The 12,968-nt window shown below is 45.3% G+C and overlaps 1 protein-coding gene across 1 annotated transcript; it reads right to left on the minus strand.

The window, feature by feature from the left end:
- Window positions 1–85: 85 nt before the first annotated feature.
- Window positions 86–7,590, minus strand: LOC143804638 (large ribosomal subunit protein eL36). Its single transcript, XM_077282915.1, has 4 exons — window positions 7,448–7,590; window positions 4,516–4,609; window positions 2,990–3,124; window positions 86–247 (listed from the first exon to the last, which is right to left on the minus strand). The coding sequence occupies exons 2-4, from the start codon at window positions 4,606–4,608 to the stop codon at window positions 158–160; spliced, it is 318 nt and encodes a 105-aa protein (XP_077139030.1). The 5' UTR covers window position 4,609; window positions 7,448–7,590; the 3' UTR covers window positions 86–157.
- Window positions 7,591–12,968: the final 5,378 nt, after the last annotated feature.

The following is a 12,968-nucleotide window of genomic DNA, read 5'->3' on the forward strand; positions in this document are numbered from 1 at the left end:
CTGTTGTGTGATTGGCTTCTATGGGCAGTTTCAATCGTTTCCCCAGTGATATACATTTTTATCAGACAACTGCACACCACACCAATTGGTTGCACAACAAACACTGATAAAGGTGTTTGTTTTTGGGAAATATTTATTTGGGCAGAACTTTTACAGCTTAATCTTTCTTGGCAGCAGCCTTTCTCATTGCAGCCAGCACATTGCTGAGTTCTTCTCTCTTTCTCTTGGCCCGAATGTGAGTTCCAATCTAAAAACAAAGAGAAAGGTGGCTCAATAGTGTTGTTAAAATCCATACATGAAGTACTGCACATTACTTCATACAGCTCAGAGCAGGTGTTTGCATTGCTGAAGTTAGCCATCAATATGTATTCTCAGTTCTGCTATCATGTCAACATCCTATATCCAAATACCACTATCAGATGCAAAATATTTGGCCCCCTTACACCACATTTTGAAAAGCTGAAAGACTGCTGTCTCAAATCCTGACAAATTCACCACAATTTACAGCAGTGTCAATTTTATTAAAAACCCCTACGAAAGTGCTTAGCTAGTGTAAATTTCTCTTACTGGCACTCAGGGCTATGGAGTTGGGAGACGTGGAGTCGGATGAGTTGTAGTGTCAGTATAAAATGGACAGACTCCGAAAATAAATAAAATTGGGTTCAGTAGTTCAGTGCAGGATTTGCTGTAAATGTTTTCATACGAATTTGGGAAAGTTATGAAATGTCCCATAAATGTCTGTTCTGTTCCTGATCGTAGGATCTCGGCTTTTAGTGGAGATGAATCTGTGCTGCACTTTACACTGTGTTCCAAATTATTATGCAAATTGGATTTAAGTGTGATAAAGATTTAATTGTTTTGTTTTTCAAATAAACTCGTGGATGGTATTGTGTCTCAGGGCTCAATGGATCACTGAAATCAATCTTAAACACATGGGATAATTAGCTTTCCAGGTGATTCTAATTAAAGGAAAACTACTTAAAAATGATGTTCCACATTATTAAGCAGGTCACAGTTTTCAAGTAACATGGGAAAGAAAAAGGATCTCTCTGCTGCTAAAAAGCATCAAATAGTGCAATGCCTTGGTGAAGGGATGAAAACATTAGAAATTTCCCAAAAAACTTAAGCGTGATCATCGTACTGTTAGGGTATGTGTCCACGTTCAGGATTGCATCAGGATTTGGTCAGGATTTTTCATCAGTATTTGTAAGCCAAAACCAGGAGTGGGTGATAAATGCAGAAGTGGAGCATATGTTTCTATTATACTTTTCCTCTAATTGATCCACTCCTGGTTTGGTTTTGGCTTACAAATAATGATGAAAAATCCTGACCAAATCCTGATGCAATCCTGAATGTGGACACATACCCTTAAGAGATTTGTGGCTGTATCTGAGCACAGATGTGTTTGTGCTGATAAAGGCATGATGAGGAAGATTTCTGCCAGGCAAGTTCATCGGATTAAGAGAGCAGCTGCTAAAAAGCCATTACAAAGCAGCAAACAGATATTTGAAGCTGATGGTGCCTCGAGTCCCTCGTACCTCAAGGTGTAGGCTCCTTTCAAAGGCTTCCTGTGGTGCATAAACCTACTATTCGGCCACCCTTAAACAGTGTTCACAAGCAGAAATGGTTGCATTGGGCCCACACATACATGAAGACTAATTTCCAAACAGTCTTGTTTACTGATAAGTGTTGAGCAACCCTGGATGGTCCAAATGGATGGAGTAGTGGATGGTTGGTGGATGGCCACCATGTCCCAACAAGGCTGCAACAACAGCAAGGAGGTGGAGGAGTCATGTTTTGGGCCGGAATCATGGAGAAAAAGCTGGTAGGGGCCTTTAAAGTTCCTGAAGGTGTGAAAATGACCTCTGCAAAGTATATAGAGTTTCTGACTGACAACTTTCCTCAATGGTATAAAAAGCAGAAACGTGCCTTCAGGAGCAAAATCATCTTCATACATGACAATGCACCATCTCATGCTGCAAAGAAAACCTCTGACTCATTGGCTGCTATGGGCATAAAAGGAGATGAACTCATGGTGTGGCCACCATCTTCCCCTGACCTCAACCCTATCGAGAACCTTTGGAGTATCATCAAGCAAAAGACCTATGAGGGTGGGAGGCAGTTCACATCAAAACAGCAGCTCTGGGAGGCTATTCTGACTTCATGCAAAAAAATACAAGCAGAAACTCAATGGATGCAGGAATTGTGAAGGTGATATCAAAGAAGGGTTCCTATGGTAACATGTAACTTGGCCTGTTAGGAGGTTTTGGAGTTAAATAGCTTTTTTGTTCAGTGAATGTGACCTCCTAATGCTGCAAATTCCACAAATGAGCATTTTCAGTTCTTTAAAACATATCAAACATATTCTACTGTGCCTAATAATTTGGAACAGTGCATTTTACGTTTTTATTCATTTTGGAGATTATACTGTTATCATTGGGAGGTTTATTCAATAAAATTCGATGTATACTCTAACAGGTGATTACTTTTATTAGACCGACTCATTTGCACCAACCATTTAGGAAAATCAGAAAAATGTCATTTGCATAATAATTTGGAACATAGTGTATGTACATGCTCAGTAGTGACCAGGGCTGTGGAGATGAATCTGTGCTGCACTCTATGTACATGCTCAGTAGTGACCAGGGCTGTGGAGATGAATCTGTGCTGCACTTTATGTACATGCTCAGTAGTGACCAGGGCTGTAGAGATGAATCTGTGATGCACTCTATGTACATGCTCAGTAGTAAGGCAGTGCTGTGGGGTCAAAGTCTGAAGTCAGAGATATGGAGGAGTTGGAGGTTTGGCTTACTGACTCCACAGCCCTGCTGGCACTAGACCATCAAAGTTTATTGAGAGATGCAAGTCTCTTAATAAATTAGGCAAATACTCCAGCTCACTTAATATATGAACCAGCACTAGTAAATTCCCTCCAAAAACACCACATGCAACCACACATGTCAACTAAAATATGGATCATACCACATACCCTTTTCTTAATGAACTTAAGAGCTCTTTTATCCTTGGACACCTTCAGCAACTCCATGGCACGTCTCTCATAAGGAGCAAAGCCACAAACTTCACGAATCATGTCACGGACAAATTTGGTGTGCTTTGTCAGGCGCTACAAGAAAAACATTACAGAACATGGTATTTATAATGGTTCTCGGTGATAAGAGCTTACATTAATAAATCCTTGCCTTTCAAGAATTTGACTAACATCCACAGTACATATAAGGGCCTTAAGCAAATTAAAATGGGACTGAGCTGCAGTGCCAACCACATGCAGACACCAGTAGATTAACATTATGCCATACAGTCTGATATACCTCTTTGTTATGCTTCATGCACAGGAAAGAACAGCAGGACGCACTTTCCTGTGCAGTGAAGACATTCCACTGTATACAAATGCTCAGCAGTTACCAAGATGATACTTGGCAACTGCTGAGACCATAGTGGCCAATGGAGATGTATGGCATATGCGTTGTGTGCAGGTACAAGGCAGGTAGGAATTGTGCAGAACATGCCAATAGTATGGCTATTGGAAAAAAAAAACTCCCTGTAGCTTAGAGGTTGCCCAGGAATTAAACATTGATGGTCTATAGCTAGCATGGCTCATCAATGTCTGATCGGGGCGCGACACCCAACACTCTCGCAGATCAGCTGTTCACGGTGTTGGTGGGGGCCAGAACTGCTATGATTGTATAGTGGCCACAGCCAGGTATTGCTTGTGTCACCTATTGAAATCAATAGGGGGCAGATATGCAGTACACAGCCACCATCCTGTCAACCGAGCAGTTCTGGCCTCTGCCGACACTGGGAAAACTTATTGGTGGGGAGATGCTGGGCGTCGCTCCCCCACCAATCACTTATTGATGATCACATTGATGACATTCTAATAGGCCAATGTTTAAGTGTTGGACAACACCTTTAATATCGGGAGGAAGGTGTAGACTCTAATCTTAGCAACATAAATGTCACCAATAGAATGTATTGGAAGCGCGGAATCGGCACGATTCAGTGAACACATGCGGATTCACCTGCGTTCAATAGATGGTAGGGATTTGGACACAGTGAACATGTGATGTGTCCATAGCGTTGCTACTTCCGGATCATGGGCACACGGCCCTACACTTTTCCAACATTGCTCCAGTCAGTCTCTGGAAAAAAAATGACCTGCCGGCAACTCCAGTGTTTCATGGAGCTGCACAGAGGTCACTTTTCAATACATTTCTTTATGAGCCTCTTCTGGCTCTCAGACTTGCATTGAGAGTGTGTGAAACAGCTTCTCACTTCTGACCAGGCACAAGCTGGCACTGCAGGACTGGAGCAGCATTGGTAAAAGGTAAAACCGCCACAAGGTGATCGAAGAAGGGGACTTGCATATAAAGCGCCATTCCAGAACTGAAAAAACATTAGTATGCTAAAATATGACTAGACAAGACCCTTTACAGCATTAATTGCAATGTGCTGGGGAAAGGGTGAACAAAGGAACTATTCAACATTTATACTCACCCCTCTCCTGCGGGAGTGTCTGATCTTTGCAACATTCTTAGTTACTTTATGGCCTTTATTAAGGCCCACAGCCATAGGATACCTGATAGCCATTCTGAAAATGAAGAAGAGATTTTACATATAGCACATAAGCAAATCTCAGTGTAGTATAGAACATAAGCACACTACAAAACTACATATTGGTTCTACAAATGGGTATAAAAAAATATAATACACAAATGTAATAAGCATTTAGAGATGGAGAATTTATTTGCAGGACTCCAAGCCCATCCACCATGTCTGTCATCTGAACACTGGACAGGAGGCCAGTGAATTTTCTTAACTCCTCCTTTGATTAGCCGTGTGTGTCATGACACAATGTTGATGCATCAGCCTAGCTAATCAAAAGCAAGGAGATTTACAGGGCTCCCTTCCAGCAGTGAGATGATGGACCGGAATGCTGCGAATCAATGCAAGATTTCTGCAGATAAATGATCGCATTGGATTTAAAGGGTTATGTTCCAATTCGCACTGCTCTGCAACCATCATTGTGACAGTTGGTAATTAGAGGGCAGCTCAGCCTCCAGAATCTCACTCAAAGCACAATGGAATAAACAATGGGTAACCTCACCGATCCCCTGCAACATCCCTGTGGTCGCACACAACCACTGAGGTGACCACCACAGACAGTGATTGCTACAGCCAGCATGGCCATAGGTGAAAATTATTAACTTCCATCACTTGAGATTTTGTATTAAATTAACATAAAGACCTGACAACTCCATTAATTCACATCCAACAGGCTTTTAGCGCACAGTGTTACAAGCATGATTTTTCTATAAAGGTTTCATTCCCAAAGCACCACTCCAGCGGTTTATTGCACAGCTGGAGAAGTACTTTAAATGAACTCACTCTCCTGTCATCCCCTTAAGGGCATGTGCCCACAGTCAGTAATCGTTGCGGGTTGGACGCTGCGTACAGCATCAAACCCGCAGCGTCCAGATGTTGCAGCATAGTGGATGGGATTTCAAGAAGTCACATGTCCACTATGTGTCCACAGACGCGCTAAGCTCACCCGTGGAGACGCACACGTGGCACGTCTTTCCGGACCGCAGCATGTCGACTTCTCTTGCATTTCAACCATACAATGTATTGGACGCGGTGAATCCGCACGGTTCAGTAATCACAGAGGAATCACCTGCGCTCAATAGACGGCAGCGCTATGGACACAGTGAACATGCACTGCTAGCTCCGGATCGTTTACACCCAACCTCACCTTTTTCCAGCGTCCCATAAGTCTCTGGTGAAAAACGACCTACTGGCAACTCCACCGTTCCATGGAGCTGCGCAGAGGTCACTTGTCACTACATCTCTAGGAGATCCTCGTTCTGGCTCCCAGACTGGTATTGAGAGTGTGTGACATAGGACCAGTCAGAAGTTACAGGCACAAGCTGGCGCTGCAGGACTGGAGCAGGGGCGGTAATAGGGGAAGCAGCCGGAAGGTGACCGGAGACTTACAATTACACGTCACTCCAGAGCAGAAAAAAAACAAAAAAAAACCACACTATAGAGTGGTGCATTAAAAGGGGTTGTCCCATTTCAGTAAAGCTTTTCCTAAACGCTTCATTAGTAAAAACAGACTGAGCTTTCCTCCCCCTCCTTGGGTCCAGCACAGAGTCCCCACTGCTGCTCCCCTCGTCTGATGCAGAGCCAGGACCCCAGCACTATAGGCGGGAGACCACGCTGGACACAGGAGGATGCAGAAAGGACGGCGGGCCTCCATTAATGGGAATTACAGGAAAAAGGACGACTCCGAGAATCACACACAGCGTGCAGACACGGCGGGGAGGACGGGCCCCAAAGGAGAGCCAGCACCAACAGAGCGCCGTACACACGGCCCCCGCCAGGAGCTAACGCACACCCAGACCCCCGTATACACGGCCCCCGCCAGGAGCTAACGCACACCCAGACCCCCGGACACACGGCCCCCGCCAGGAGCTAACGCACACCCAGACCCCCGTACACACGGCCCCCGAGAGGAGCTAACACACACCCAGACCCCCGTACACACGGCCCCCGCCAGGAGATAACGCACACCCAGACCCCCGTACACACTGCCCCCGCCAGGAGATAACGCACACCCAGACCCCCGTACACACGGCCCCCGCCAGGAGATAACGCACACCCAGACCCCCGTACACACGGCCCCCGCCAGGAGATAACGCACACCCAGACCCCCGTACACACGGCCCCCGCCAGGAGATAACGCACACCCAGACCCCCGTACACACTGCCCCCGCCAGGAGATAACGCACACCCAGACCCCCGTACACACGGCCCCCGCCAGGAGATAACGCACACCCAGACCCCCGTACACACGGCCCCCGCCAGGAGATAACGCACACCCAGACCCCCGTACACACGGCCCCCGAGAGGAGATAACGCACACCCAGACCCCCGTACACACGGCCCCCGCCAGGAGCTAACGCACACCCAGACCCCCGTACACATGGCCCCCGCCAGGAGATAACGCACACCCAGACCCACGTACACACTGCCCCCGCCAGGAGATAACGCACACCCAGACACCCGTACACACGGCCCCCGAGAGGAGATAACGCACACCCAGACCCCCGTACACACAGCCCCCGCCTGGAGATAACGCACACCCAGACCCCCGTACACACGGCCCCCGAGAGGAGATAACGCACACCCAGACACCCGTACACACGGCCCCCGCCAGGAGCTAACGCACACCCAGACCCCCGTACACATGGCCCCCGCCAGGAGATAACGCACACCCAGACCCCCGTAGACACGGCCCCCGAGAGGAGATAACGCACACCCAGACCCCCGGGGACGCGCCCCACCTAAGCACACTGACATGCGGCCGCTCAGGAAAAGGATGGCAGAGATATTACACAGATCTTACCAGCCGCTGCTAGGCACGTACCTGTACAGTCTGATGGCGGACACACCGGAAGGAAGGAGCTGAACCGGAAGTGTTTTATTTAATACGTCGGCTGAGACCTCCAGAGCCTGGGAGGTAAATGCTAGAGTGTATGGGCTCCTTCCAGGTGTGACGTCATTTCCGGGGCGTGTCCTATCGGGAGGGGGCGTGTTGTGAGTTCAGAGCAATAAGACCAGACCAATAAGCAGCCAGGTGTTCTGAAAATTGTCGGCATGTCGTAGATAGTAGGGATGGGCGAGGCTACGGAGTCACGTGGCGCAAACTGACCAATCACGGCCAAGCAACAGCTGAAGATGCAGGGTGGAGAGAAGAGGAGCTCTGGGCGTCAACATGCCTGAAAATTTCAGGGAGGGGCGTGAGTATGGCACCTGGGGGCCTGGTTAAAACCACAATAGTGAGGGAGGGGGCGTGACAAAGGGAGGGGGGCGTTACTATGCCCAGAAATTTCAGGGCGTCTTCATTTCTGCAAAGGGGGGTGATTAAAGCAGCGGGGAGTGACTACATGCCGAGAAGGGGAGTGTATACATGCCCAGGAAGGAATGTCAGTCCTGAACGTGCATTCATTGAACACTCAGGACAGATAGCCGAGAGGAGAAAAGCAGTTATGGAGGACGCTACGGCGGTGAGTGCGATTATCGTGCCGTGTGGATGAGCCCCTATCTCTTCACGATGCTGAAGTTGGTTTCTTATTCGTTCAGTTTCTTATTCGGCTATTTTTTATTTTCTGTTTTTTTCAGGTTTTTCAATAAAAATAAACCATTCTAAGTATATAATATTATGCGGTCATGTGCCCTCTTGTGAATACACATAAAAACAGATAAAAATATTAGAAGGCTGGCACAAAAATGGGCATCAAAGTGGGCACTGAGGTATGGTATTAAAGGTGTTAAATGGCTTTGTGCCACTGATCTGACACCTGACTTGCATACCTTGTGATGCCACACATCAAGTTCCTGTCAATCCAGCCTGGCACAAATGGGTTCTGGGCATCAGAACTGGCATCAAAGTGGGCAGAGAACCAATTTTCACACATGCGAATAAGTAACAGCTATTTTTAAGGGGTTAAATGCCTTTGTGCCACTTATTAAACACCTGATTTACATACCTACTGATGCCCCACATGAAATCCATGTCACTCCAGCCTGGCACAAATGGGTTCTGGGCATCAAAACTGGCATCAAATGGGGCAAATCGCCCATTTTCACAGATTTGAATAAGTAACAGCTATTTTTGAGGGGTTAAATGCCTTTGTGCCACTGATCTAACACCTGATTTACATACCTACTGATGCCCCACATGAAATCCATGTCACTGCAGCCTGGCACAAATGGGTTCTGGGCATCAGAACTGGCATCAAAGTGGGCAAATCGTACATTTTCACAAATTTGAATAAGTAACAGCAATTTTTAAGGGGTTAAATGCCTTTGTGCCACTAATCTAACACCTGATTTACATACCTAGTGATGCCCCACATCAAAGTCAAATCACTTCAGCCTGGCACAAATGGGTTCTGGGCATCAAAACTGGCATCAAAGGGGGCAAATTGCACATTTTCACAGATTTGAATAAGTAACAGCTATTTTTAAGGGGTTAAATGCCTTTGTGCCACTAATCTAACACCTGATTTACATACCTACTGGTACCCCACATGAAATCCATGTCACTGCAGCCTGGCACAAATGGGTTCTGGGCATCAGAACTGGCATCAAAGGGGGCAAACAGCTCATTTTCACAGATTTGAATAAGTAACTGATGTTTTTAAGGGGTTAAATGCCTTTGTGCCACTAATCTAACACCTGATTTACATACCTACTGATGCCCCACATGAAATACATGTCACTCCAGCCTGGCATAAATGGGTTCTGGGCATCAGAACTGGCATCAAATTGGGCAAATCACCCATTTTCACAGATTTGAATAAGTAACAGCTATTTTTAAGGGGTTAAATGCCTTTGTGCCACTAATCTAACACCTGATTTACATACCTACTGGTACCCCACATGAAATCCATGTCACTGCAGCCTGGCACAAATGGGTTCTGGGCATCAGAACTGGCATCAAAGTGGGCAAACAGCTCATTTTCACAGATTTGAATAAGTAACTGATGTTTTTAAGGGGTTAAATGCCTTTGGGCCACTGATCTGACACTTAAAATACACAGACAGTGATGCCCTGCATCAAACCCAGGTCCCTTCAGCCTGGCCCAAATGGGTTCTGGGCACCAGAACTGGCATCAAAGTGGGCAAACAGCCTATTTTCACAGATTTGAATAAGTAACTGATGTTTTTAAGGGGTTAATTGCCTTTGGGCCACTGATCTGACACTTAAAATACACAGACAGTGATGCCCTGCATCAAACCCAGGTCTCTCCAGCCTGGCCCAAATGGGTTCTGGGCACCAGAACTGGCATCAAAGTGGGCAAACAGCCCATTTTCACAGATTTGAATAAGTAACTGATGTTTTTAAGGGGTTAAATGCCTTTGGGCCACTAATACGACACTTAAAATACACAGACAGTGATGCCCTGCATCAAACCCAGGTCTCTCCAGCCTGGCCCAAATGGGTTCTGGGCACCAGAACTGGCATCAAAGTGGGCAAACAGCCCATTTTCACAGATTTGAATAAGTGGTGTTTTTAACGGGTTAAATTCCTTTGTGCCACTGATACCAGAGTGCATACATATAGAACAGGGAGCCCCACAATAAAACCAGGTCTCTTCAGCCTGGCCCTAATTAGTTCTGGGCATCAGAACTGTCATCAAACTGGGCAAACAGCCAATTTTAACAGATTTGAATAGGGACCTGCTGTTTTTAACCCCTTCATGACCCAGCCTATTTTGGCCTTAATGACCTTGCCGTTTTTTGCAATTCTGACCAGTGTCCCTTTATGAGGTAATAACTCAGGAACGCTTCAACGGATCCTAGCGATTCTGAGATTGTTTTTTCGTGACATATTGGGCTTCATGATAGTGGTAAATTTAGGTCGATAATTTCTGAGTTTATTTGTGAAAAAAACGGAAATTTGGCGAAAATTTTGAAAATTTCGCAATTTTCACATTTTTAATTTTTATTCTGTTAAACCAGAGAGGTATGTGACACAAAACAGTTAATAAATAACATTTCTCACATGTCTACTTTACATCAGCACAATTTTGGAAACAAATTTTTTTTTTGCTAGGAAGTTATAAGGGTTAAAATTTGACCAGTGATTTCTCATTTTTACAACAAAATTTACAAAACCATTTTTTTTAGGAACCACCTCACATTTGAAGTCAATTTGAGGGTTCTATATGGCTGAAAATACCCCAAAGTGACACCATTCTAAAAACTGCACCCCTCAAGGTGCTCAAAACCACATTCAAGAAGTTTATTAACCCTTCAGGTGTTTCACAGCAGCAGAAGCAACATGGAAGGAAAAAATGAACATTTAACTTTTTAGTCACAAAAATGATATTTTAGCAACAATTTTTTTATTTTCCCAAGGGTAAAAGGAAAAACTGGACCACGAACGATGTTGTCCAATTTGTCCTGAGTACGCTGATACCTCATATGTGGGGGTAAACCACTGTTTGGGCGCACGGCAGAATTCGGAAGGGAAGGAGAGCCATTTGACTTTTTGAATGAAAAATTGGCTCCAATCTTTAGCGGACACCATGTCGCGTTTGGAGAGCCCCCGTGTGCCTAAACATTGGAGCTCCCCCACAAGTGACCCCATTTTGGAAACTAGACCCCCCAAGGAACTTATCTAGAAGCATAGTGAGCACTTTAAACCCCCAGGTGCTTCACAAATTGATCCGTAAAAATGAAACAGTACTTTTTTTTCACAAAAAAATTATTTTAGCCTCAATTTTTTCATTTTCACATGGGCAACAGGATAAAATGGATCCTAAAATTTGTTGGACAATTTCTCCTGAGTACACTGATACCTCACATGTGGGGGTAAACCACTGTTTGGGCACATGGTAAGGCTCGGAAGGGAAGGAGCGCCATTTGACTTTTTGAATGAAAAATGATCTCCATCGCTAGCAGAGACCATGTCACGTTTGGAGAGCCCCCGTGTGCCTAAACATTGGAGCGCTCCCACAAGTGACCCCATTTTGGAAAGTAGACCCCCCAAGGAACTTATCTAGAAGCATAGTGAGCACTTTAAACTCTCAGGTGCTTCACAAATTGATCCGTAAAAATGAAAAAGTACTTTTTTTTCACACAAAATTTCTTTTAGCCTCAATTTTTTCATTTTCACATGGGCAACAGGATAAAATGGATCCTAAAATTTGTTGGGCAATTTCTGCTGAGTATGTTGATACCTCATATGTGGGGGTAAACCACTGTTTGGGTGCACGGCAAGGCTCGGAAGGGGAGGCGTGCCATTTGACTTTTTGAATGGAAAATTAGCTCCAATCGTTAGCGAACACCATGTCGCGTTTGGAGAGCCCCTGTGTGCCTAAACATTGGAGCTCCCCTACACGTGACCCCATTTTGGAAACTAGACCCCCCAAGGAACTTATCTAGATGCATAGTGAGCACTTATAACCCCCAGATGCTTCACAGAAGTTTATAACGCAGAGCCGTGAAAATAAAAAATAATTTTTCTTTCCTCAAAAATGATTTTTAGCCCAGGATTTTTTAATTTTCCAAGGGTAATAGGAGAAATTGGACCCCAAATGTTGTTGTCCAGTTTGTCCTGAGTACGATGATACCCCATATGTGGGGGTAAACCACTGTTTGGGCACACGGCAGGGCTCGGAAGGGAAGGCACGCCATTTGGCTTTTTGAATGGAAAATTAGCTCCAATCATTAGCGGACACCATGTCACGTTTGGAGAGCCCCTGTGTGCCTAAACATTGGAGCTCCCTAACAAGTGACCCCATTTTGGAAACTAGACCTCCCAAGGAACTAATCTAGATGTGTGGTGAGCACTTTGAACCCCCAAGTGCTTCGCAGAAGTTTATAACGCAGAGCCGTGAAAATAATAAATGTGTTTCCTTTCCTCAAAAATATTTTTTTAGCCCAGAAATTTTTATTTTTGCAAGGGTAACAGGAGAAATTGGACCCCAAAAGTTGTTGTCCAGTTTCTCCTGAGTACGCTGATACCCCATATGTGGGGGTAAACCACTGTTTGGGCACATGCCGGGGCTCGGAAGGGAAGTAGTGACGTTTTGGAATGCAGACTTTGATGGAATGCTCTGCGGGCGTCACGTTGCATTTGCAGAGCCCCTGATGTGCCTAAACAGTAGGAACTCCCCACAAGTGACTCCATTTTGGAAACTAGACCCCCCAAGGAACTTATTTAGATGTGTGGTGAGCACTTTGAACCCCCAAGTGCTTCACAGAAGTTTACAACGCAGAGCCGTGAAAATAAAAAATCATTTTTCTTTCCTCAAAAAAGATGTTTTAGCAAGCAATTTTTTATTTTCACAAGGGTAACAGGAGAAATTGGGCCCCAATGTTTGTTGCCCAGTTTGTTGTGAGTACAGTGATACCCCATATGTGGGGGTAAACCA

Source organism: Ranitomeya variabilis, chromosome 2, assembly GCF_051348905.1.
Source record: "Ranitomeya variabilis isolate aRanVar5 chromosome 2, aRanVar5.hap1, whole genome shotgun sequence".
In the NCBI taxonomy this organism is placed as follows: domain Eukaryota; kingdom Metazoa; phylum Chordata; class Amphibia; order Anura; family Dendrobatidae; genus Ranitomeya; species Ranitomeya variabilis.

What these genes read in the sequence shown, in the direction of transcription:
- LOC143804638 (XM_077282915.1), bottom strand. Translation starts at nt 4,608, where the DNA reads ATGGCTATCAGGTATCCTATGGCTGTGGGCCTTAATAAAGGCCATAAA. An exon ending in GACACTCCCGCAGGAGAGGG is followed by an intron (nt 3,125 to 4,515) that starts GTGAGTATAAAT and finishes TTTTTCTTGTAG; the next exon opens with CGCCTGACAAAGCACACCAA. An exon ending in TTAAGTTCATTAAGAAAAGG is followed by an intron (nt 248 to 2,989) that starts GTATGTGGTATG and finishes CTTTGTTTTTAG; the next exon opens with ATTGGAACTCACATTCGGGC.